The sequence below is a fragment of the Pungitius pungitius genome, chromosome 1, assembly GCF_949316345.1.
Source record: "Pungitius pungitius chromosome 1, fPunPun2.1, whole genome shotgun sequence".
Taxonomy (NCBI): Eukaryota; Metazoa; Chordata; class Actinopteri; order Perciformes; family Gasterosteidae; genus Pungitius; species Pungitius pungitius.
In genome coordinates, this window is record NC_084900.1 from 27,888,899 (window position 1) to 27,915,843 (window position 26,945).

Consider the following 26,945-nt stretch of genomic DNA (forward strand, 5'->3'; position numbering starts at 1 on the left):
TTGACTCCACCTGTCCCACGCCTGTCCAGTAGATGGCGGTGTTAATCTTCCCTGGCTGCGCTCCCGCCTCGACGCGTCTCCTCGCCTAACGCCGTCCTCCTCCCCTCCTTCCCCTTCTGTGGTCCTCTCTGAGGAAAGCGGGGTCTCACCCCGTGTGGAGGGTCATGCCACCAATTCTTGCCCCCCCCTCCCCCTTTGAAGACCATGAAATCACTGATCCAAGACGCACGATTAGTGCATTCAGCCTTCCGACCGGAGACGGGCTGACGCGCCATTATAATGTCACTGGAATGTCACAATGTGCCTTGTTGTCTGTGTGTGCGCGCGCGCTCATCCGGTGGCAGCGTGTCCCGAGAAGGAGCCATCCGATCGATAAAAGGACACCTCGCTCCCTCTATCGTCACCGGGCCTCTTTTCTAGTTTCATTAGCGCCCCCCCCCGCTTCGTTTACCTGTCTCTGTGCTTCACTTCCAGTTGCTTTTGCTGTGTGTGTGTGTGTGTGTGTGCGCGTGTGTGTGTGCGGTCCTCAGTCAGAGGAGCAGTTCGGATCAACTAGAGGAGGACCGGCCTGTCACTGCAAGTTGCTCGTGACGGAGCCGGCTCTTCCTCTGACACCACAACACAACTTCTGTGGTGTGTCGCTTGGACACAAGCTCGCCGTTGTTTGCTGCCGGTGTCGCTTGCGTTTTGCCTCAATCAACTAATTGGATGTGAAAGGCCTCGATGATATGAAGGACGCCACAAAAAGCGGGCGGCGGTTTTAAGGAAATCCTTTGTGTTCCTTTCTGTGACGGCTGCAGGTTGCTTCTGCCGTTTTTTTCCACAAAGAACTTTTTTAAGAACTTGAGTTTCAAAATGTTGTTCTTTCAATTTTGACCGGAGCGAAAGATTTTTTTAAAAGGGAAAAGAAGGTGTTCATGTAAGATTTTTTTTATCCTCGTATTGCCGTTAAATGTGAGGAAAATGATAAAATGCTTTTAGCAAAAACACAAGTGACCAAATGGTATATGCAGCTTCATATTTCTAGTATATTATGTACATGTACCTAACTGTCATTTTCCCATACGCAGCACCTTTTGCCACCAAAGTGTTAGCATACAGCAGGTCTAAAGTTGCGTGTGAAGTAACCGCTTGTCACAGAATGTCATCATTGACTGTAAAAGAGAAAAAAGAAAAGCAAAAGGATTCGGATTACAGGAAAGAGGCACTGCATTAAAGAACAAAGGAGATCGATGGCAGTACATTAAATTTTATGCGAATGAAAAAAAAAAAAAAATCAACTAATTAAAATTGATTACTTCTGCTTTGTAAATGTGTTTCTGAATTAAATTATTGTATGAAAACATTTTGACCAATCGAGGAGCCGAGGAAGTATCCATTACTGGATTGCAGCTGAGAAGGGGCTTGAATGTTTTGTGGTGGCTAAGTAGTTTGTTGTGCTCCACGGCGACTCCCCTCTCGCACCCCCACTGCTAAAGTGCCACGGGTTAATCTCCGATGACCCCCATCTCTCAGAGCAGCTCCACACTCATGGTTTGGGCCTTTTACCTGAATTAAAAGGAATTTGTTGGCCATATGAGTTTTTTTTTTTTTGTCCAAAGCGGTTGAAAGTGAGGTGTCACTGAACGCAGTCGCTGCTCTTTAGTCATTCCGGGCTGCCCCCCCACCCCCTCCCCCCCGTTGGGGACGTCCTTATCTAAACAGTCATCCGTCTCGCTCGTTTAGCAAGGGCAACCCCAGGCAGCACAACCGACGGTTCCACATTAAGAAACGTCAGACTCTGCTTGAGAGCGTATTCCTCAAACCCAGTTATGATTTGGCTGGATGCCGAGTGTTTTCCTCCAGTTTGGATGTTGCAGGAATACAAGAAAGGCTTCACTTTGTTGTCGCGTCATCTGCTTTGTAAAACACTGCCGTTTGCACCGGCGCTGGTTTCTCCAACCTGCACCGAAATGTATTTTTGATCTGGTTCATCGAGATCTTGAAAGAGGCTGATTTATTATTTCTAAACCCCCGACTTTAAAGTTTGTTTTATATTATCAAGGAAGTGAAGGAATCACATGACCTCAACGTGCACAGGAGACGTATTGAATCATAAAATCTGTGGCTACGTTTATGAAATATGACTTTAAACTATTCTAAAACCGCTGTCTTTATCTCTGATCGCGATCGGGGGACTGAGCAGTTTTTTTTACAGGTCGCAGGTGTCCTCGCTGGATCAAATGTTCTTTACCCCCCAGTTTTTCCATGTTCGTGATCACAGGGCTGTGATATGGAAATGCTGCTCAATGGAAAGTTTAGTTCGTGCAGTGGACTTGAAAAAAAAAGCTTGATTTCCGTCCCCCCCGTCCCCCCCCCCTCCCCTCCACCACCCTATTTTCAAAAATTGCATAATGCGCTTTTGATGTCGTGGTCGCAGCCTTGCCCGTGGCTCTAACACTGACACAGATACAACGCTGCACTGTTATTTTTAAACCTTTGCAAAGAAGATGTCAATGAAGTTTTCCATGACCATCTCTTCATCTACGTCGACTCGGGTGTTTTGAAATTTCAAAAAGTGCAACCATTTTGATAAAGATTGACCACACTCACAGGAGAGATTAGGACGCATAAAGCCGAACCAACGTGTTCACCCTTCTACCTATTGTAGCGTTTGTAAAGTTGTAAAAGTATGTTTAAACCACCAGAAGAAAAGCCCATGTTTTACCAAAACACTTTCTTTTTTTTTATCAGATTAGATTGAAGTGGAGTTTCGGTAGTGGTTGTTCATTTAGTTACCGCACATTGTAACTTCTCTTAAAAAGCCCTGCCCCGAAGAGAAGACGACACAAAGGCACAAAAAGCTCCTTTTGTACAGTCCTTGTCAGAACGGTGGAGCTCCAGCGGTGTCTGAATGCGAATGGATCTGGACGTTGGCTAAATGGTCTGGACTGCACCTCACTTCCTGGTGTCTCTCAGGGTCAATAATCCGCTATTGCTGCTCCCATGAGGCCTTACTTCCTCCGCTAAAGGTCACATCAAGGCGGGAAAGATGTCACAATTAGAAGGGCATTTAAAGCTGCTCTTTTAAAGAGATTAAAAAGCACTGCTGGCCACATCAAGCAGTCGAGCGACTAACGGAAACACGATAATTGCATTAAAACTTTATTCCTTTCTGGTGAGGCTCTGGTATCAGAAAGGTATTGGGTTAAGTCATTTAAGACAGCTGCCCCTGATAGCAAATCATCCATGAAAGCACCAAATTAATATAGAGCTTCATTTTTTGCCGTGTCTCACTTTCTCTTGCTTTTGGTCCTCCAAACGTGTGTTTGGGGGTGTAATTCGAGAGCGGCCTAACACAATTTTTGTTCATGTCTATCAGTGTGTTATTATATCAGGGGCACTTCTCCACAAATGTACAGGGCCGGGGCAATTTGGAATGAATTGATTCACACTGAGACTGAATCCTATACTTGCTAATGATTTCCTTTTAGACCCTCCGTTGTAAACCCCCCCCCCTGCCCTCCGGCCCCCCACACCAACCTCTAGTCCCACCATGCCCCTTGAATGTCTTCCTTGTTGCAACTTTAGTTTGGCTCGAGTAATTAAGACGGAAAACAAAGAGTCTCGAATAATTTTCCCAAAAGGGTATCTTTTAAAATCAGTTGTGGTTTCAGTGTTTATTTCAAACACTGAAACTTACTGGAACTTCAAGTGGTGAAACCAGCAGTGCGAGCCTATCTAAAGGCGTTCGGTGGGTTGCAGTTCCTGTCAAAGTCTGAATCTCACAACTACTCTGATTCTGAAACCTCCTTTTAAAGCACAGTTACTAAATATCCAAAGGCCTCGCTGTATATATCGTAGTTAAGTCTCCATCACTAGTTACAGCAAAAATACACAACTGGTTACATGGATTTCTTCCACCATATGGTTCGAACATAAGTGGATTTTATCCTCATTTCTCACATTTTAAGTTATCGCAATTGTAATTTTCAGAGGAGCGCAGAGCAAAGTCTTGTCCAATCCAAACTCGATAACATTGCTTTAATCTTGTCCGTTCATCAAGTTCACTCTCTTTAAGTGGGTTGGTTAATGTTATCTCTCCCCGTGATTGAGTTTCCCCTCTTTTTCGGCTTTACCTGACACTCTATTGGTCATCTGGTTTGTAAAGATTATTGCCCTTAACACGGAGCACTTTTGTGCATTAGCAGTCAAAGCTTTACGACAAGCTTTACAAAAGAGTTGTTTGTTTAACCAAAAGTGACCCACAAATTCACAAGTAAATTCACAATTTCATTTTTTTTCTTTTTTTGTCGTTATCTTCGGAGCCGGCCCAAATGTGTCTTCTAGAGCCCAGTTCCCAGTACCCCCCCCCCCCCCCCCCCCCTAAAATCCCAGTTGTGTGCTACCCAACACTATAACTGTGATGATCCATAAGTCAATAACAAGACAAGACTGAAATCTCTGCAATGTGGTTATAATTGATTGAGATGTCTGGGTGGAACTTGTGCAAAGCATCTATGTCATCTGCTAAGAAGTGCACTTTTCCTCTCCCTGAAGATCTACCACTACAGTTTTAACCAAATGGACAGTTGCCTCATTAGTTTGCCGCTGAGCTAGCTGCGGTCTTTGCTACGATGTCATACTTACGCCCATTAATATTGACACAATTTCCCTGTCAATGTTGTGCTATTGAAATTTGGAGAGAATATAAACACGGTTTGCTCGTTCAGCATATTCCTCCTCCTCCTATTAGGCCATTACCCCTCGTAGTGCCTACATCACTCCGTTATTTACTGGAATAAATATTAGAATATTAGATTTCAGTGTGTTTACTGCCTCTCGGTTGTGCCTTCACCACAAGTAGTCTCATTGGCTCGCGTACTTGAGAGAGAGCTTTGCCAAGAGCAGAATGACTCTGTCTTGTTATCAAAGTGGATATTTTCTGTGTTTTTGACTCAATTTCTTTGCTGCAGAACATCAGTTGGGGGTTCACCATGCAAACGGTTTAAGCTGCTTGTCACAGTGAAGGTTCCGGGGGTCGACTTCAATAAGCCCCCAGCATTTGGAGATGCAGGAAACTCCACACCCCTTAGCGTAACCTATATGGACATCAAGGTCACGGTTGTGTCACAGTCAAATGGTAGATTAGTGTCTAAATAAATTGTTCCGGCATCTCTTGGGAGGAATCTGGCACGTTATGGTCAAATTCACTTTTAATGTATTTATTATTGCATTTATCTAAAAGTAGACCTTTTCTTTTATAGTAGTATAATTCTGCAGAAAAGTCTCTGAATGCTGCGTGGTGTTTTCACACGTTTACCCTTTATTAGAATAAAAGTGTTATTGAGTTGCTTCTGAGCTTAGTCACTGTTCTAAAGACGGGTCAAATGGGTTGTTAGAAGTTGCCCTACTGTACTGTTTGCCTGTCACAGAAATGCAAGAAATGCAGCCTCCCAGCCACACCTCACCCTTGGACAAGTTTGAACTGCAAATCTTTTGGATTGAAACTGGTTCATAGTATATGCAATGCATTACCCAAAACGAATTACCACTGGCAGGGCGCTCAATCACTTTGTATCTTTCAACACTAAGAGAAAAGAAGAGTAATCAAAACCTTTCAACCTATTAGAGGGATGACTTTTACAATTGAATCACAGGGACCACAGGTGCGATAATAAGTCATCCAAACCTCCCCTCCAGTGTCTTTCCCCTTTCTCCGTGTTCTTACATATTTATCTATTTTAGGAGGCGCCACTTCATGGCGCCCACTTCAAATTTATGTTTTAATGCCATTTGAGGATGATTTTCTTTTTTTTCTTTTTTTTTTCTTTCCCCTCCCTCCAATTCTTGGAAATGCATACTGGGGTGGAAAATTAAGGTGCATCTCGAAGGAAAACATAATAGAATCGATGAACGCGGTGCACTTAAAACTACTGATGTTCTGATGCTATTTAACGTTCTAGTGCATTAACGTTTCAAGTCATTACAACATTCAGGCCGGGTGATTTGATCATGGCAGGTTTTTAACTGGAAGAATTACAGAAGTTTTCAGCCTAGGATTCTCAAGTTATTAGATACAAATGATCACCTCTGCATTAAGTATAGATTTTCTTCCACTGCGCACTTAAGAATGGAAGTTTGCCTTTAAGAGGGTAATAGCAAATTAAGCTCCATACTCCATTTGTCCAGCACTCTTGATGGGCTAATTTTATAACGGCTGATTTGGTCATTCCCCACATTTAGCTGGAAAGTGGTCAGGTGGTCTTACTCCTCACTGCTGGGTGTGGGGTCTTGTGGGGAAGAAAATATCAAATTAAATCCATTTACAATTTTGCCCTGGATTTATAATGAACCTTTTTCTTAAAGAAGGTCTGGACTGTTGTGTGAACTGTTAATAGCATCACTTTCCTGCAGAGCATATCCCATATCCCTCACATTATCTCACCATGCGAAATTAAATCCCATTTTTCTCTTTCCAGATTACCACTGCTGTAAAATTTCTACAGAATCCCAAAGTCCGTCAGAGTCCCTTGGCCACCAGAAAAGCCTTCTTGAAGAAAAAAGGTGAGACATTTGATCTGCTCTTCAATGCAGAAAGCCTTGAAATCTGAATATTGTATTAACGTTATGTGGTTGTTTAGAGTTTATGTGGTTGGCCCGGGATGCACAGTTTTTCCTTTTTTTGTTGTGTTGTTGGCATGATTAGTCTATACGGGTCAAAGGTTGTGGCTGTAGCTCTTTGCCCTGGGGGTATAACAGGGGTCGATTTAGCTTCAGAGTGCATGATTCGGGCCCTGTGAATAAATGACAAACCGGTTGGGATGCTCCTTTGGGTTCAGGAAAATTAATATTGACAAACTCCCTCTGCATTTTCAATGGAATTATCAATATTGCCTTCCAGCATTTTAACCCTTTTACTTAATTTAACTGTTACCGTAAATTTGAGGCCCGACACAGGGAGATTTCCAAGCAGGGACGGTGGAATCGTTTGCTGTCTCTTCAGTTTCTTTGCAATTCATTGAGATTATTTCTGACACATTGTTCGCGCAATAAAACTTGCAAAAAGCTTTATTACTCGGAACTCATTTAAGTCGGTTCAATTTACGGCGGCGGTGGAAAAAGCGGTGCGCCGTGTGTTTCCCCGGCCTGTGGCTGAGCAGAACACCGCGAGTACGCTGAGTCTATCCTCACATGAGCTCTTTGTGGCCAGTATTTTTCATTTCAATCCTATACAGTTTACGGGTATGTACTTGGGGGACTGTACTTGTGCCGTGCTGGGGGACTTTGCCTCCAGCATTAGAGTAGCCAAACAGTGAAAAGTGAGCCTAAAAGCTCCATGACAGGGGAAGGTAACCCGAAACCAAATCCATGGTTGCCGGCTGCTGCCACGCACATCTCATGTGGCTCTAATGACTCTTGAATCTTTTGAAATTTCTTTGTCTTTGTGTCTCATAATTGGCAACGAAGGCATGTTCGTAATCTACTGTTGGCTATCTCAAATGTAATAAGGCCTCATCAATACCAAATGATGTCATACTACGCCACATTTTCTTTCTTTCTTTCTTTCTTTGTTGTAAACTCGGCGGAGATCCGCTATCCGAAATGGTTTGCTCTTACTGCACTTTAAGACCATGAAATATGTATGACTCTTTAATGCAGATTTATTTTGGTAAGTTGGTTCCACTGTACATCCAAACAAGAACCCTCGATTTGCATAAGGGCATTGATCTCTGGGCGGGGGTAAATAATACGAGACAGTAGAGCAATGAAACACAAAGCAAACACTATATTTGAGCAGCACTCTGCAGTATTCATGTGATAACTCTTGAGTTGCAAAGCTACACAGCAAACCTGCAAATGGTGTACGTTAATCTTACAGCAAAGTGTTTCCACACCGTGAATTAACAACAAAAAAAAATGTTACAGGAAAAGATGGTAAATCCCACAGTGATTGATTTGATTGTAACTATATACCCGAGTTTGATTTAGTAAACAAATAGTCTGAGTAGAGATTCAAAGTTTGACACATTTTCAAACCAACACTTTTAGTCCTCAAAAATGTTCCTAATGTTGATGGAAGATGGTGGGGGAACCTGATCTGTCACCACGATTCCCCATTAGTTGCTTCCTTTCCTGTCTCACTTGAGCCACATTAGACTTTGGCAAAGACATGGCGCCGGGCCAGAACTCCCAGCTCCATGCTTTGTGTAGCGAGCGCATATTGTCCTTTCCACCCTTTGACCTAGAAACTCAATCATCCTCGTCCTCCCAGAGTCACCACAGCAAATACGTCAGTCTTAATTTCTAATACAGTTTAATGTCATATTTATGTAAATACGTCAGGATTTTACTCTATATTAACAGCCAGAAATGTCAAAGCACACATAAAATGAAACAATACCATCTCCCGGTAGAGTGGATTTTAAATTGGATTCCTCTTGCTGCCAGTACTTACGCTGGACAGCTGATGAAGGGGAAAATAGGGCCCACTTTGATTGCATGTTGCACAATCTTTACACAATAATCCTGCTCCTGCATATTATTTCCCTGCGCATTTGAGCCCTAATCTACACTGAAGGATGCCTCTCTAGTTACATCTTGCTTTTCCCAAAGATATCCTATTAGTGTGGTTTATTTCAATATTCATTGAAAAATATGATTTTCTCTTTGCCTTCAACTGTCAATTTGAGGGTATGAATTGGCAATTATGGAGTCCAATATTTCTCTCTGCTCTTCTTGAGAGTAAAATGACTGAAATATTGAAACTTTGTCACTTAGATCTAATGCAGTTCAAGATTTAAACTCGAATGTGTTTTTCTTTCTTTTTGTGGAGGAGACGGGAAATTGCATTTAAATAGTCTCGCGGCCATTTTGAAACAATTTTGCTTGCCTTGTTTCTTGCCAAGATCTGGTAAATTTGATTGTGTTTAAGTGAAATATAATGTGCTCCAGTCTCATCTAGTGAATTGTGCCATCTACGTCCTCTACAATTAACAGATGTAACAACTAAAGAGCGTCGGGCCCCATTTTGGCACCATCATTAAGCCCAGACAATTAGCAGTTGCACACATAATTACCAAAAGAAAAATCAAATTCGCAGGACAAAGTCAACAACATTTTCCACCTTTCAACATGTCACTCCGACCGTGGCTCCTAAACTGACATCGCCCAGCCGCTCCCAGATTACCAAACCGAGCGCAGTTTGTTTGGGAAGGAAGGCGGAGAAGCGAGCGCGCACACACACACACACACACACAGCGCGCGTTGTTGCATTACGGTTGAATACAGTATTGAATGCATCACAGGCCCGGTCCATCCTCTGTCAGTGTGACGTAAATGATGGCTCGACTTATTTCATTTTCATGCCATCCCTATTGTTATTGAGTTGAATAAATAATGCTAATAGATCTCACCCTGACTAGAGGGCCAGTGATCGAGGGTCACTGCGAACATAGGTGTCCTGTTGGTCTATTACCATACCTGGTTTGAAGGTAAGGGTAAGGTTCATCATCCCAGATATTAATAGGATGCCGTTTGTAAGAGGGGGGGGGGGGTTATGCGACTCACCTCTCGGACAAAAATGACAATGACCAAGGCCTGCATAGAAGGTAAAGGGATTGATGCGGTTATAAATTACTCCACGGCGCCACCTAGCCGAGGCCTTGCCTACTTTGTCATCAGTACAAGGCGATAAAGCAGGGAAAATGAGAGCAGAGTCCCCCTTTTTAATACATAAATGAATACTCTATGAGAGTGGTCATTATTTAGGGCATGCTACTCTCAAGCAAACGACATGTAGAATCTCCCTCGCCGGCACAGCACGAGAAGTTGAACTCGACTTGTTAATAAGCCATTGACCTCCATCTATTTATGACCCCTGCCGTGCCTTCCTTTTTTTTCTAAACACAATATTCAAAATGCAAGTAATTCCCGCTCAAGGACAACTTCATAATTCAGGCCTTGGGGCGACAGGGAAAAAGCCGTTCACCTTTTACCACCCAAAATATTTTAGTAAGCAATTTTTTATAATTGGCTGTCCGGCCTGGGTGTTGACCCGTAAAGTCCAGAAGTGCCAGAATTGGAGAAACAGATTTAATGTAAGAGCCTTGCTGCCTCTTTGCCCTTTAAAAACACCCAGGGAATATGAGCCGCTGAAAATAGAGCTGTAAATAACCTGACGAGCAATGGGTTTTCCTTTAAATAAATACCGATCAGGTTTATGTTGAAAGACAATAGAAAACGTAGCCCAGATATGCAGTTTACAGTATTTATAGCTGTAATATCGAGGTGCCAGCACCGTAATTTCATGCCCCAATGAGAATGGCAAGGTCAAAGCAAATGCTTTGGCTGAGCATCTGCTAATACGGTGACTCATAAACAGGCACTGCAAGTATCAGGTGCACCAAATAATACAGTATAATGAAATACAGAATAGCTTTCCATTATTGTTCTTTTTTTATGGCGTCGTCATTAGGTATAATTTATGTCTTAAAAAATTCATCTGCCCACACGTCGATCTGAAATGGGGGTTCCAGGGGTCATTCCACAGGTTTTGGGACTCGTAATAAATTTCACAATCCCTTTTTTGTCTCTTCCTTTTATATGTAAAACTCACTTTCTTCTTGTTCCCTTTTCTTTTGGATCTAAGGGCTCTTTCATTTGCTGTTGTCCTTCAGATCAGACACAACACAACTTAGCGAGCTGTAATTTGACTAGTAAACAGCTTCAAGAATTTCCATGTATTTTATTTTGAAGCGAGGTACAAAAACCTTTCATTTGCTGCACAAACAACATCAAAGACGTGAACCAGCCATTACGGTGTACATACATTAATGCTGTATAGCTGCATAAATGTGGATTTAAAAACAAATCATACTTAACTTTTCAAGGTGACAGGAGAGACCCTGAAGCATGTTTTTCTGTCCTCTCGTTTGGTGAAACTGAGATCTTTGCATGTCTCACTCAATAGTCTGCCACCATGCAGTCTGCTGTGGTCCGATGAATCGGGAGTCCAGGGACACATTATTGCTTATTTGACAGTGCAGTCTGACTGCACAAACTCAGCACATGGCGCTCACCACTTCCTGGCACTCAGGACCTGCTGTAGACTTACAGGCCGGCCAATATTTGCCTTCAATTATTCAACAATTTTCATGGCCATTTGAAGTCCTCGGAGCATTTAAATAGGTGACAGGAGGGACCCACTCTTGGCATTAACTGTACGGTGGATTATCAAAGGATTTCTGAATGCTTCCGGGTCTCGTGGACACGTTTGGGTGGTCATTTCTGATCAAGGTTCAACCAGCTACTTGGATTATTCAGATGGGAATAGTTGATTAAGATATTTGATCCACCTTACAAAATGGAAAGTTCTGCTTTACATGCTTACAGTTTACAATAGTAATAGTCCACCGGGGGGTTGCTGGGTTCCAGACACACGAGGAGCTGGTTCTAGGCGCTCAGTAAAAAACGTCGAGTCATCTTCTGAAGCACTGCAACGAAACCTTTTCCAATTGCTCGATTTCTCCCAAAGGGTTGAAGGAAGCCGTGTCTGAGGTTGTGTAAACTCTGTAAATCCTTCGGGATAGTTCGAGTAAAAAGGCTCGCTTGCAACTGTAATTCTCTGGCAATAAGCAAAGTAAATGGCTGGAGGAAGTAACGTGTGAGACACATTGTCAGTCCACAATGAGCAAAGACAACATAACGATAGTCATATGATCATCATAACAATTCATCACAAGGTAAAGAATGTTCATCAGTGTCCATAAACGTTTTGGTTATTTGTCTTCAGCTTTTCTAAAGTAGTTTATCAATTCATTTTCCTTTTGTCTGGACCGAGTCACTCATTAAACAATGAGACCCACAGCAACGGCAACATATGGCGCCTGAAATAAAAATCTTTTCTTGCCACAAAAGGAGATGTTCATATTAGATTTTTTTTTTTTTCCTCCTCCCATCAGATTCTCCATCAGGGAGCCCTTTGCAATTTAATCATCACTAAAATCATTAAAAAGATCTGAAGATTAAATTATATTGGCATTTGCAAAATTATGTAATACATTTACATCACAATGAAGAAATTAAAATAATGCATTTTCGCTGTCTGGGGTGTATGAAATCTCCACATGGGAAATATAACTGGAGAAGTGGACAGACTCTTATTTTCTTTGCCTTTGGTGGCAGTTAATAGGCCAGCCGAGTTTCAGATTTCATTGTGTGAACCTTTCCTCACTTCCTTTTGATGGATGTCCCTGAAACACAAACTCTCAGCGGAATTTCTGCGTTATCAAATGAAAATGTGTTTTTGAGAAGAGCGAAGATGAAATTGAATGAAGATTTGTCATACTTTCTCTAAATTGTACTTAAAAGATTTGTGGGCAGCTTGGGAAGTATTTAAGCGCACATTATGACAGCCGAAGAGCCATTTGGTGTTTCCCATTAACACGCCGTCGCTTCAACGTGTGTGTCTTGATTGCAGGGCTGACGGAGGAGGAGGTGGAGTTGGCCATCCAGCGTTCTGGCAGCACAGAAGAAGTCCTGCCTGTGAGCCCTGTGGGGCCCCCACACCCCCTCCACGCACCTCAGCTGGCTCCTGCACCTCATAGTGAGTGCACACACCCTTTTCTCCCCACTGCTACCTGGTGCATATAAATAGTATTAATATTTAATGTGCGCGGTCTCCACCTGGAGAACAAAAAGTTTCATTTCAAATCCGAAGCTGTGTTCAGGTTAACCCAGAGACCTTTCTTCTCTCTTGTTTTCGTTAATTGAAACCCATTAAAGAGGATTATCGGCAGCTCGCCGAATAGCGAGATCTTTAAAAGCGTTATGGACATGCGCGGCGTGCAACATTTCCCTGGATTGTGAATTCAGATACAAGGATGTGACATTGCGCCGCGCCGGCTCGTGAAGTCTCTTGCCATTCTGTTTTCAAGGGGGTTCCACACTGGCAAGACCCAACACCGCAACCTGTATCTTTATTACCTCAGGAGGTTATGAGTGCTGTCCACTGATTTACCAATGCAGAATGAAGTCCGCGTAATGCTTAACCCATATGACAATGATTCCAGATGTATTCCACCCTCATTTATTACCACACTGTCCTTGACTCCCCTGGCATCTCATGTTTTGTAATGAAAGTGATGTTGATGGGATGGCCATGTAGTTAGGGAGACTCGCGGCTCTCCGTCCCTAGTGGGGGGTTTTATATCAAAACGGCTATAAGGGAGCTGCATAATGAGGAGAGAGCGGGGAGTCTTGTATGGGGGGTCACGCTGAAAAGAGGGGGCTACCTCTCTTTGATGTCCTTGTTATGGGGACGGTGCACAGAGACCCGCATCCATCTCTGTCGAAGTAATGGATACTCTGATCTCTATTTCCACGCGGTAGAAGGACAGGAAGGCCTCCACTGAACCCAATAAATTTGAGAGGAGATTGGAAAAACGGGGGATGGATACCACAGTTCTACAGCTTAAGTGACCAAATAAAATAAAAAAGAGGAAGATGGCTGAGTGGAAGTGGTAGAGGAAAAGGAGAGATAGAGGAAGAATGGAAGGTCCTAACCGGGGGGAAAAGAGCACGCGTAGACCCCCCGAATCTGTGATGCAGTGAGGCTTGTTCAGGGTCAACCACCTATCCCAAGGACTCCGAGGCCTTTCAGAAGCACGGTATTCTGGGATAGGTGACAGTCTGTCGCAGCTATAATGTTGATGAAGACCCAAATTTATGTGGTTACCATATGGATGCTGGAGAATGACTCAAAATCTTTCGATAGGAAAGGTTACAGGTTCATCCCTGAATGATGCAGCAGCAATGAAACATGGCCTTGAGTGAGGAGAATAGAATATATATATATATATATATATATATTTATAGTCACCTTGAATATGTCCCATGTAGTCCAATATGACAGCAGGTCTATCATTTTATTTGCATGTCAGATCACACAAGATCAATCTGGTTTACTTACGTACTTCAAGTACGTAAGCATGTCCCACATAACCCATTAGGTGAAATCAGACCTGTGATGGAATATCAGTGGCCCGAGCCGCTGATAATTTCATATTCATTTGGGCCCCACCAACAGCAAATGGGAGAAAAACTGTTGTTTAGTGACATTTTCAGTTCAATGCCTCTCTTATGTGGGGAATTTCCACTTTGACAGACAGTTGGCCTACCCAGATGACAGCTTGCACAATGACACACTTTCACATTATCTGTCACTCAGCTTAGGCAGTCAACTTCTAAACACACAATGCGAACACATACACACACACACTTTCACCCTGCCTTACTTGTTTATAGGTTTATATATTGGGCTCAATCCCCCCAAAAAGTGGAAGCTGATGGTGTTGTTTCTAGAAGAGCTAAATGAAGGGATGGTTTACCCTTCATAGTTCTGACATTTTCCATAGATGGAAAAATATATGTATGTTGTATTATGTGGTGCTCATTAAGTAAATTGTGAAAGATGTGAAAGTGCAATGCATTGGTCTAAGAGGACGCAACCATTGGTTTTGCATTTACTGCAAATATTGTGTACTTTTAATTATTACATCAAGTCATTTCCTTTACTTGTTTTTAAAGTTGCATTATTAGAGTGAAGTCATGCAGTGCAGATCCTTTATGTTCATTTGCATCTAAAGTTACGCAACCATGCTTAATGCAACATTGAGAGTGACCAATGTGACAAAGAATTTACATCGAAGCAATGTCACATTTGAGTGTGATCAGCAAATACACGATTTGTACTTTGGAGCTAAAACATCCACTTCACATTAAGTTCAGGTGATCTATCCTCCTCCTCAGGTCCAGCAGGCTACAGATGGAGAGACTATGGTTCCCTAACCATCATCATGGTGGGCATCGCCTTTGGTTTCCATCAGCTTTACAAAGTAAGTTAAACCCTGCTGCTCCTGCTATTTGGACGGTGTTTCCTCAATGACTTTGTTTTCACAGTTAATCTTTCTTAAATTTGTTAGACAAATGATCCTTTGCATCCTGAGATCTGTCAGTACTGTCTCTGATATTACATTAAAATTGGTGGACTTAGCAAGTACATCATTCATGATGAATTATGCTGTTAGAATAGAAGGCGCCTCTGCAGTATGTAACATCACTCTGGTCTTGTTATTAAAGCTACCCTGCTTTACGTCAAAGCATGATCTCATTTGAGCCCCTTCTTTTTAACTTAACCTCCCCTCCTCCTCCCAAATATTATTTTTTCCTTTTAAAAAATATAGTTGCACCGCACACAACCATTTCTTCATTCTGACGTCCCAATGTCTAAAAATAATCACCTTGGTTTTTATCGGGCTTAGCAGCCCTTGAACATGAGCTCATGAGGCCCCTTGTCCACGGTGACATTAATCCCATAGTGGTTGTTAGTAGTAGTCTGAGTGGCATGTGGAAGCCATTACTCTCATTTTAGAGGAGTACGGGAGCTTTAGCAGTAGCTCGCGGCCCGGTTGACAGGCCGTTCTCTGCTGCGTGCGCAAAAGAGAGAGAGAGAGAGAAAGGGAGTGCGTGTCATGTACCTGCATATGCCGACCTGACCCTGTCGGGCGGGTTGGCTCCTCTATGGATCCCGTTATGTGCCATTATTTCATCCTTCTTGACACCGCCTTTCACTCACACTTTTTCCATTGCGCCCGGTGGCGTTGCAAACACGCGCTGTGCCGTTCCGCTGTTTCCTTCCTTTTTAGCAGGGGTTTACCAGCCTCTGGTCGCCCGGGAGGTGGGATTCCCCCGGCGGGACGGCACAGGTTGCTGTCATGTCACCGGAGCGCAGCGCCAGTCGCACCATATGTCCGAGCTTCTGTCCGTACTTTATTTATGTTATGGCGCACCTTGTAAACACCACACTCCCAGCAACCCACTTATTAATTAACTACGTGTTGACACTCATTTAATCTTTTTCTCTAAAAAGTGTTTATTACTTGCGCCGGTGTGGCTGCTTGCCACCGGAGTGGGAGAGAAAACCTGGCGAAGGGGTGCGAACCGTCCTGCAGGGATAACGTGATCTTCTTTCAGCCATGAAAACGAGTAAAAGAAAAAAAACACGCATACGTATATGCCCATCAAAGGGACCCTACAGGCTCACATGGATATTTACTTAATTGGTTAGCACATTTTTTAAGGGATTAATTGAGACAGTTACAGGGTTTTCCTTTGGGTTTTGTTTCTTCAGAGGCAGAGAGACTATAAACAAGATTGTTTGGGGTTTTGTAAAACTATGTGTTGACTGTGTTGTTTTTTTATTCTCCTACCTCTAACCTTCACGTTCCCACCAAGGGTTTCATTCATTTCTATTGCTAACATGACAAACAGTTCCTTTCCGTATAGATTAGTCTGATCTTATCAGATGAAGTGTCTATTTTAAATACAGGTTACAGGATGTGTGTACATCAGTTTCTTGGACAGTCTTCGTGTGCTTAATCAGGCGGTTTAGACAATGAGGCACTGGTCCAATAAACAAATGTCTTTGACCCTCTGCTGCCATGTCTAGGTGGCCCTGTCTTTTCCTCACTCTCTACATTCTCACTAGAGAGAAGTGTGATATTGTGCCATGCTTTTAATTGCAGAAATACATCCTTCCCCTCATTATGGGCAGCCGAGAGGACAAGAAGCATCTGCAGAGGATGGAGAGCAACATTGCAGCAATGAGTGGCACGCTGACACAGACAGGTGAAGATTAATATCTTCATCACTTTCTCCCTCCTTAACATTTTCCCTCATTTATCTGTCGCCAAAATCGGGGGCCCCCGCTCGTTTTTAACAAATGACGCCGCTGTCATTTCGCTTTAATTTGAAATTGCTTGTTTACTGTCAGGCTCGGGCTCAATTAATTACGTTTCGCTGAAAAGCTCTTAACCTCGGAATATTAATGAGCAGTTGGGAAATGACAACTTTTCTCCCCCCCCCCTCCTCCCATCAGTCTCCCCCCTGCACCAACCGCACTCCCATCCGAACCGCCACTGCCATCATCAACATCCACCCTCTTCCCCGTAGGTTGCGAGAAAGTTCATTTTAATTTTCTGTCTGCGAGTGTGTGTGTGTGTGTGTGCGCGTGTGCAGGATGTGCGTGCGGCATGGCACTGTGTGGCGTCTGGGCTCAGCACTGGCCCTGGCGTGATTAAGTGCACAGTGACAGGTGCGGCTCCCATGTTGGACAGGTGAGGAATCTCAACCTGGCTGTCAGACACCGGGAGAGAGAGAGAGAGGGAGATGCTTTCCGAGCACTTCGTCAGTATAATTAAAAATCCACGGAGGCGTAAATGAGAGAGGCACTCTGAAAAAGTTTGGTCTCGTTATCAGTGCGCTGGAGCTGGAGTGTGTTCTCCCCTGAAAGGGACCGATTTCCAACGCGATAGGTAGACTGGCAGGAATACCGACGCATTGGAAAATAAATATAAATATGATTATGTTAATTATTAAAATGAAGTGCCTACACATCAAGTTAAATATACAAACTAAGAGAGGCAAGTTTACGGAACATTTTTGAAAGGTGAGTTTTGATAAACTTTCAAACATAACATGATTTAGACAGATCTTTTCGTGTAAATCATGAAGTGCCAAATCAAAATGGGTTATCATTCCCCTTTTAAATGGAATAAAGTCACATTCAAAGTCCATGAGCTGTGTTTACAACAAAAGTAGTTGCAGGTCCTCTAGCAGAACTGTATGAATCACCTTCATGTGTTCCCATCGCTTTGAGCTGCAGAAATAAAAAAGGCTGCATTCTTAACTTAAATCCTATACTAATGTTGGTTTCAATTCAAGCGCCCTTTGTTAGATTTCTCCTTCATCTCCAAATCCAAATAAAGTGTGTTTGAGTTTAGAGCTCCCGTCACGCACCGGCATAGTGTGGATGAAAATATGGCTGTTACCATTGTATCCAGTCACACCCATGCTATTGTTTTCCGTCTGGCTTCTGTCGGTTGAGTGCAGCAGTTGTGCGATATTGCGTGCAAGGTGTGTCACCCTGAATCTGAATAACAAATATGTGCTCTTTTATGGTCATTTTCTCCCAACTATGCAAACACATTTGCCCTGTCTATTTCTCTGCCCATTCTACAAACCCTGTTTTGCTTGTGTGTATAGACCACAATTTCACACCAAGAGTCGCCCTGTGCTTTGTGAGACTCCAGCGGGCAGAAGAAAAAAAAAAACCCGAACATGGCTCCTTTCTACAGCCAGTGTGGGGAACTAATTTGCTATGACTGCAGTAGCCAAGCTGCTATTGTAGTTAATGACTGTTGTAGTTAACAGTTGGGGAGAGGGGTTGCAATTACACTGAGAGTTTTTTCCCCTCTGCTTTCCCTTTGTCTTGCTCTCCGTCTTGCTCCCTCTCTCCTCGCTGCACTGAGCAATAGCGACCGACTGCCTCGCTGCTGCCAATTGCTTATCATTGTTAAAGTTCATGTATTTCTCTATTGCCGGGCGCAATGAGGTGGTGTATCCTTTTGAACGGGGACCACATTAGTTCTCTGTTGCCAGCCCCGGCTTGAGAGCAGGGGCCTTGACTCCCATTACGATTTGCCTACAACTTCACACAGACAAGTAATGAATGGATCTTGGAACTACTTCAGCTCGCCCAGGCTGTAATGGAATTGTGCGGCTGTTTGGCCACTCGTTGTCGGTGGGAGCCATATTGGTGACCAGCTGGCTATTAAAAACAGTGACGGCCCTGGACATATGTAGTGTACATTATATCGTGGTATTTACTGAATAATTTACTGAATACACAATGTGCACCCTGCTCGCAGCAGCTGCAAGGCTCACGCAGCATCTTGTCTCCCTCTCGCTCTCGCGCCCACGAGCATTGCGACGGCAGCCTCCCCCCCGATTCATGCCCGGCCAAAGTCGTTGACTTCATTATTCTTGGCTCTGTATCTGTGATAGCTGGGGATACGGAGTTGTGCATTTCTGTCGGTGGTCCCGAGCCGGCGCAAAGGGGCAGACTTTGTGGAGGGACATGAGAAGAATCGGCGCGTTTGGCCGAAAAAGCGGTGCCTCTGGTAATTCAGGAGGCACGGCGTTACTGGCTGGCAGACCGACGCGCACATCTGGATAAGCTGTTTTGCGGTGAGGGGGACACTAATAGGGCAGCTCTTGGTTTAGCGTGCGCACCCTGGCATCGTAACACCTTTTTTAAAACCTGGATGGCCGCGGTATTTTAAGTTTTATTGCCGCTTTCTAGAAAGGCGGCACGCACTTACTGAAACTGTTTGCACAATGTTTTTTTCGGCTCCCCAACCAGTGATCCTGCTCAAACTCGTATTGCATAGGATTCTGCGAGCGTGGAAAAGATCAAACGTTTCTGCACCCCACCCATATTGATACAGCCCCACCCATTTTAAACACAGGTGTCACTGCAAGATATTAGCTTCTTTTGAAAGATCAAATATTTTGTCTGTGGTGGGGTTTTTTTTTTCAAAAGAAACAGAGCCTCCAAGCCCGGGCCCTGTGTTTTGTCCTGGCCGGGGCTAATGTGAGAGGAGGGTTCCTCACATCCCGTCCAGCCGGCTGCAGCTCAGGCTTTTAACCATTGGCCCGACAACCTCAGCAGTGGACCGCCACAATATCTGTTGATGTTAATCCTATTAGGCTTGATTTAACACTTTACACGCCCATGATTTATATGAATGTTTATTGGTTTTCTGTAATATAATCAGCTCGGGGAAACTTAATGCATTGTTTGGTAATACACGCATGACTGGAAGCAGGGGGCAACAAACTGTGCCCGGTGTTATTTGAAATCATACACCCTCGTTCAACACCAACACTTGAACTAATTCAATCTTCAAAGTCAATGGAAAAAGAACAATATTTATTAGGATTAGGGGGGACATTTTGTCTGGCAGCCTCCTCCCAAATGAGAGCCTTGTTTTTTCCTTTGTTGATCGTTTGAGGATTTAAGATGCATTAGAAGGCAGTGTCTGGGTGGATAATGGAAGGTTAGAGACTGTTATTTGATTTAAGTTGAGACGCTAGAGATTAATATCTCCATCCTATAGCCCCGTCCTCTACCCCCAGCACCTCGGACCGAATGCTGCAACTTAAGTTACCGGGTATTAGCTATGATTACAAAGCGTGCAGGACACCTTTTGATCAGTGACACAAGTTGAGTCCCATTGGTTCTGTCATCAAAAAAATGTAAAACAGTCACCAATCTTCCTTTTTGGTTATTTTGTAAAAGTTTGCCATCTTGTTTCCGCAGTCAGCCAGCTGCAACAGACCCTGGTCTCTGTCCAGGAGCTCCTCGTCCAGCAGCAGCAGAGGATCCAGGAGCTCTCGCAGGAAATGGCTTCAACAGAGGTAGCAACCAGCTCATCAACTCCGCCCCAAACAGTTAGCAATTATTTGGAATAAAAGTGATTGCTGCCTATTTTTTATACAAAATTGATGTTTCTTTTGGGGGGGGGGGGGGGTACCATTTTATTTTTCTCAACCGTATGCTTTTCCAGGTATTTCATTCAGTTAAAGTGGACATTTTTGCATTTGTTGCAACACCGATGTAGACATTATATATGTTCAGCAGAGCTGGCGAGATGTTTGTCTTTAGTGTAGCTTGAACATGAAGGTAACAGACTGTACCTTCAAGGACTGTTATACAGCACCAGTCAAAGGTTTCGACGCACCATCTCATTCAATTGAATGAAACTGCTTTTGACTGGTACCGCGTGTAATTCAACGTTTTTGAGAAACGCTGGGCACAGGCTCTCACTCTGAAGTTGCAGAAGAGCTCCGTTAAAGTAAAGTCGCCAGTTGAAATCTCCAGATTGATGCGGAGAGAGAAATGGTTCTTGCACTGCCTGGAGTCATAACTAGCTCAGACGGACAGCCTTATTATACTGTATATCATCAGAACACGAGCTGCAGAAAGGTGTGGAACATCTCATCATGGGACCATAATCTTTAACCATATTGTCGGCTTGATGTTTATAGAGTGTTTTCATAATCTACTCAGAATTGTAAGTGTTTAGGTGAATCGCTTTGATTGATTGTTCTAAAAACTTATGTGCAGGGATGAAATGTTGCCTCCTTTTTATAACACTGCTCGTAAATTGTTTTATGATGTCTGGGCTCTAAAAAGTGCCTTGGAAGAGACAATCTTAGACAATGTTGTATGTCCACAGCTTGTTAAGCACATGGGTGTTTCACTGAAGCATCTGGATATCGCGGAAAAACATATGCGAACACATCTGCTTCGGCACAAACGAGGAAGAACAATATGAATCTCTTCCCTCGGACGAGGTTCATCAAAAACGGGCGACTCACAGTTAATTTTTCTTTGCTGTTTCAAACTCCAAGCTGCATAGTTTCTCTTAGTACAAAAGGTTCAGCAAGTGCGAGGTATGATCGGGTTTGACTCGCAGCTGATCGCAAATATTTTTCAGTCAGCGAGGCTGTCTGCTTCCTTCAAACAATGAGTTCCCGTCCAGTTCAAGGACTGTTTTCTCTTTTCATTTGTCATATCCAAATCCCAGATTGGATTAAAAAGTATCTACTTCATTTGTCATGAGTGCCTTGTTGGACGGCGGTAGTGTATAAAAAGTATAATTCACATCAAAACACCCATTAAACAAATCATAAAGTGTGCTTTATAGCTATGGCGTTGATCTTAAATTTTCCCTGCGAGTCGGCAGAAGGCCCTCTGTTGTCGCGGGCCACGGGGGAAATTGGAAAATTGTTTTCAGGCCCGTGGTTTTTGATGGGAAACACATGTTGGAGCTGGCGAGCTACTTATCATTCACCGTTTGCGGCTTTCGGGGGGGGGTTTGCCTCACCGCGCTGCTCGAAGTGCGCCACGCTTACTAATTATACCTCTCAGCACGGAAATGTGCCTTTAACCCGAAACACATGCAGCCTTCCAGCTCCTCAGCTGCTAAGAAAGCGCCTCTCGTAGGTTTGGGACCGCTCAATTGCGGAGTGACTGACTCATGTCCCGCCCCCCCCCCCCCCCCCCCCCCCCCCCCCCCCCCACACACACACACACACACACACACAGGCGCACACAAAGCATGTGCTGATGTTGCACACTTTCAGACGTCGGCGCCTGAGACAGTTCTTCTCCTTTTCACGTGTTTCTCACTCATCACCACATTTTAAAGACCTGCTGCTGCAGTCCACTGGTGGTGTTGAGGGTTTACTTGCCCGAGGACGTGTTGATGTTAAGCAGCCTGGTATGTTTTCTGCCCCATTATCATTACAAATCTGCCTGTTAGCTGTGTTTTCCCTGCTGTCTCAACTCACTGATCGTTCTCTTTATTAGTGGACACTACATAGAAGATTAGAGAACGCCTCCTCTGCTTGTGCGCGCCGAACTGCCACTGGGAAAGTGCATAAATAGAGTGGAATCAATTGCGCTGTATCAGTGTTTCCACTCAAAAACACTCCTCTGGGGACTTCCTTTAGAAACTAATGCCATCATAAATATACATGCGTTACAAGAAAACACACTGTCTGCCGGCAAAGTAACTGTGAATTAATTTGCCTTCAGACACTCTTAAACGAGCCTTGTTAAAGATCTTCTCTTGTTGCTAATGGTCCACGGGCGTTTATCTTCATTTAGCCCGATGCGTTGCCGTCCGTGGCTGCTGCTGGAGTTGATGGTCTTTCTTGTGATGTTTTTTTTTTTTTTCTCATGTAGCACTAAGTTAACCAGCAAGAAACAGGCTGACCCCTTTCACAGCCAGGCCCCCACCGTCGCCAAATTAGTGACAAGACAAACCAATCTTTGCTGTGTACAGTATTTACACACTCAAAAGACCTGTAAGGACACACCCTGCCAGCACAGTGGCACCAGGGGATGCCATAGGTGACACCCTGCTGCCAGTTTGAGTCGTTATTTATGGTTTTGGTGGTCATGCATTGGGATTTTTGCAATGTGCCGTGCCAGGTGGAGAATTAACTTCCTCACTGTTAATGCCGCACAGAGCCCTTAGGGCCCTGCACCTGCACATCAGGAAGTAGGATAGAAGTCAAACACCGGAGCATCCAGCGCTCATAACTTTATTATGTAATTGTTTTATTTTTCATTTTAAATTCAGTTTGGATATTGCATGAACAGAGAATAATGGATATCTGTAGATGTCCATACAGCGGTCATACATGTAGGCAAGAAAGGCCTTCAAACATTTCTAAATCCTAGAAACCAGCAGGAGAACTGTAGCGTCAACATTTCTACGTTCGCATTTAACTAAAATACAAAATGTGTTAAATACACATTTTACTGTTTGTTTGAAATACTTTTTTTAATGAAATTGATTGAAAAACGCATTTGTCAAGGATGTTATTTTCGATAAATTGATAGTAATAATAATAATTCGGTGCATATTCTGCAGTGCACAGTCAAACATTACACTGTTGTGCATCCACACACCTGGCAGTATCTTCTTGATGACGGTGCTTTTGTAATCAAAGACACAATCATTGCAGAAGTTAAATATTTTGCTCAGCAGTTTACTAAAACATGCCATTGTAGGCGCGCGTACGGCCCGTTGGAGACGTGTCAGCACTTCAGGTGGGGCTTTTAAAGTCAGCGGCGTTTCTTTCAATCGCTCCAGTCATTGATACCCCTCCACTCAGTGTCCGCCCAAGCAGCTTGTGCACTTAACACAAGAACCTTACACAATGGGAACGCGTGTGTGTGTGTGTGTGGTGTGTGTGTGTGTGTGTCTGTGTGTGTGTGTACACCCATTCACATAATGTATTTCAAGGCTGAAATCCAGTCCCGGTCCACCATTTAATTAGGTTTCTCCAGACTTAATAAGAAATATGTCAGTGGTAGTGTTGTTGTCTTTATGTGAGATATTATAGGGTGCCGCTCGTAGATAATGCGCGTTATGTAGCTGGCGCTTTAACAATTCCACTCTAAAGCAGATTTTTTTTTCTTATGATAAGTGATATAATCATTTTCAGTTATTTGGAGCAATTTGCATATATCTTGAGTAGATTCCGTGCCTTCGAAGCCTTTTACCTCAGCAATTAATTTTTTTTTATGGAAAATCAGAGAGAAGCCAAATCCAGCCTTGTTATACGGGGGCCTTGGGGAGGAGAGGGATTAAGATGGTTCTAATGAGGTGACGGCTGTAATAAGAGTGTCTTCAGCGGGCCTCCAATGCACCGCCTTTAACACGGGGCTCCCTATCAGCCAGGTTTAGGAGTCGATAAGAGCCAAAATAGCCTCCTTTTCTGTTCCCTTCACGTCTCCTCCTCCTCTGCGTCCCTCCTTTTCACTGTAAGTGAGTCTGATCCCTTTCAGATGTGATTCAATTAATTTCTCTTAGATTTAATTACAAGCAAAAGAGTCCGAGTTATCCCTCTGCCCTCGATAGGGGGTCCACGCTTCCTAACAAGCTTTCTCAGGTGAGTTAGGAGAGTCTTAATTATTTTCGTTTTTACTTTACTTTTATCCCACTTCCTCCCTCTGGTCTCATCAGTCCATCCCCCTGGTTTGTGCTTTTTATTCACCAATGGGCCGTGCTGGACCTTTTGGAAAAATGATCTGCATCGCTGGTTCTAAATCGCTTTGGTTGAGCCTCTTTAGAGCCAAGCAGTAGCTTCTCGTGATGTCTTGAGTTGCATTGTTCTCTGAGCAGTTTGAATCGGATCGCTTTGAGCGCTCGAGGAGGGACAACTTGCAAAGGTTTTTGTAGTGTGAATTTGTGTGCTTCTCTTTTGACTTTTTAATAACCATATTCACGTTGGTCATTAACTGTCTTCCCTATTTTCATTCATTTTGCTGTAACAGAAAAGTCTACAAGACTTTGCAAAAGCTGTAGTCCAGTTTTACTGTTGCATTTGACTTCTCTATAATCATTTGATAGTTCCCTCTTTCAAAGTCCTGCCTATCCCTAAAAGAAGTGCTGCGGAGACAGAGTTTTGGCAGCAATTTGCCATTCAAATACTTTCTATTATCCCCCTGTAAGATGTCATGCCTCTCCAGTGTGGGTGATACTGCATGTCTTTGATAAAACAACAAAGCAAACTGCTAAGCTCTGGCCTACCTTCATGAATGTGGCCATTGTTCAAGTAATTATCCAAAACAGTGCACACTGGCCTAATCTTTTCTAGATAGTAGGGAAAATTATGTAAAAACGGATGATTCACACTCTATGGACTTTCTGAGCGGTCGAGGCCATAAAGGTGACTGTAGTGGGATCGTATGTCCTCCTTTCTGTCAACGCCGGCAGTCATCCGTTGGCTGTGGTTGTTATGGTGACGAATGACCCGACTACACCAAAGCATGTGGCTTTTAGTATTTGCATTTACTATATTTGTTTACCTTGAACCTGATGTCCTTTTTTTCCCCCAAACAAAGCTTTTTTTATTCTTATTTCATGTTGTTGAAACTAAGCACAGAGGAGCTGTTGAAAGATGTGTATTGGCCTTGTTCTCCGGCCCTGGCTGGGAGCGGAACAGCACACCTGTGTGTCTGTGACATTTGTTGTGTGTGTGTGTGTCTCACTTGTGTGTTTCCACTAGGCTTCGTCTTCAACCAACCGCGTCCTGGACAACCAGACCGTTGGAGAGCTGAAGGCTGAGATTTCCTCTTTGAAGGGCTTACTGCTCAGCAGGTAACAAAGTTACATAGATCACTGTCACAGAATGAAACGCGTGTGTGTGTGTGTGTGTGTGTGTGCGTGTGCGTGCGCGCGCCAACCTGCTCACTGTTTTCATGCAATTTTTTGAACATTTTGAACCATCAACATAGTATAATCCTAACGTCTCTGGGTCCGCACAGATTCAGGGGTCAGTATCTTTAATTAAAATACTGTATTTTCCCATATTCATACAGATATTCTGTAAATGAATAGGGTTCCTCAGGCTCTTCTTTGTGCGCCTAATGGCATTTGCTAGATTGTGCTCAAAGAAAGAAAAAAAAAGAAAAACTGAAGTCTCTAATGTCACTGCTCCTTAAGCTTGTGATCAAATGTTTACTGGGCAGCGCTGATCAAATACAACAGATTTATTTACTGCATTGGCTATTCCTCAATTTAAATGTTTTCAGACATGTGCCACCGCTGTCTGGCGTGTCATTCTCCTCGCAAATGGATATCCAGCCGTGTTTCCTGCATGTAACTGGAGAACTGAATCACACCGTCTGATTTTAGGATTGCGTCAACGGGCCGCTCTAAATGCTGTGAGGTGATGGATGCATACGTTCTCATTCAGTGGACGCGCTTACTGTTCTAAGAAAGCGCCCTCAGCGTGTCGTGATGCGGCATCTACCCGTCCCGGATTGATTCTATGTTGTAAAAATGTTTTGTTTGTTCGTACCAGGCAGTCACTGGGTTCATTTTTTTGCTGTTTGGGTTGGGCATTTTAATTGAGATTGAGTCGCTCTTAGGAACCAGCATTAAGTTGCCATTTAACTGAACTGCAGTGTTTTGCCTTCATTTGTCAGCACTGGAGGATGCTGCTTGGTTTGGCCTGTGTGCGCATGGTTCATAGGAATAATTGCTGGTACACAGCCGCGAAAAGAAAGGAGCCGTCGAGGCGTATCTTATTTATACCAGCTTCATGTTCTGCATTGCATCTTTGATGCCTTGATTGTGTGATGTGATGGAGGGGTTACACCCATCCTTTAAAATAGAATAGAGCATCTGACTGACGGAGCGGAAAGGCAATGACCTTATGCAAGTAAAACATTAGGAGTCATTGGGACCTGAAAATCCAACACAAATAGAAACTGTAGGGGGGGAAGTGAAGCCGTAAATGTTGGAACTTTTATCAGAGAAGTGTATGGTTAAAGGGTCCGTATTATCCGTGTGTATTGAACATCTAGAAGAGGATTGAACCCTAGAAAGAGCCACGTCATAAACCACATGTGTCATTTTCCAACTACTCAATGAAACTGTCACCTTCTTCAACCCCATGGAGTTTGGTAAACTGGAGTTTACCTTTTAGTTGAAACTCGATGTGTGGTAGCTGGCGCGTCCTCACGTACCGACTCC

At 43.6% G+C, this 26,945-nt stretch overlaps 1 protein-coding gene across 1 annotated transcript in view; it reads left to right on the top strand.

Annotated features, from left to right (window-relative positions):
* pex14 (peroxisomal biogenesis factor 14) overlaps positions 1 to 26,945 on the top strand; it is a 40,975-nt gene that overhangs the window by 10,486 nt on the left and 3,544 nt on the right. Inside the window, exons 3-8 of the mRNA XM_037479166.2 lie at positions 6,462 to 6,546; positions 12,461 to 12,586; positions 14,791 to 14,876; positions 16,566 to 16,668; positions 20,204 to 20,301; positions 25,474 to 25,565. Coding sequence (XP_037335063.2) covers positions 6,462 to 6,546; positions 12,461 to 12,586; positions 14,791 to 14,876; positions 16,566 to 16,668; positions 20,204 to 20,301; positions 25,474 to 25,565 — 590 coding nt within the window. The remainder of the gene's footprint in view (positions 1 to 6,461; positions 6,547 to 12,460; positions 12,587 to 14,790; positions 14,877 to 16,565; positions 16,669 to 20,203; positions 20,302 to 25,473; positions 25,566 to 26,945) is intronic.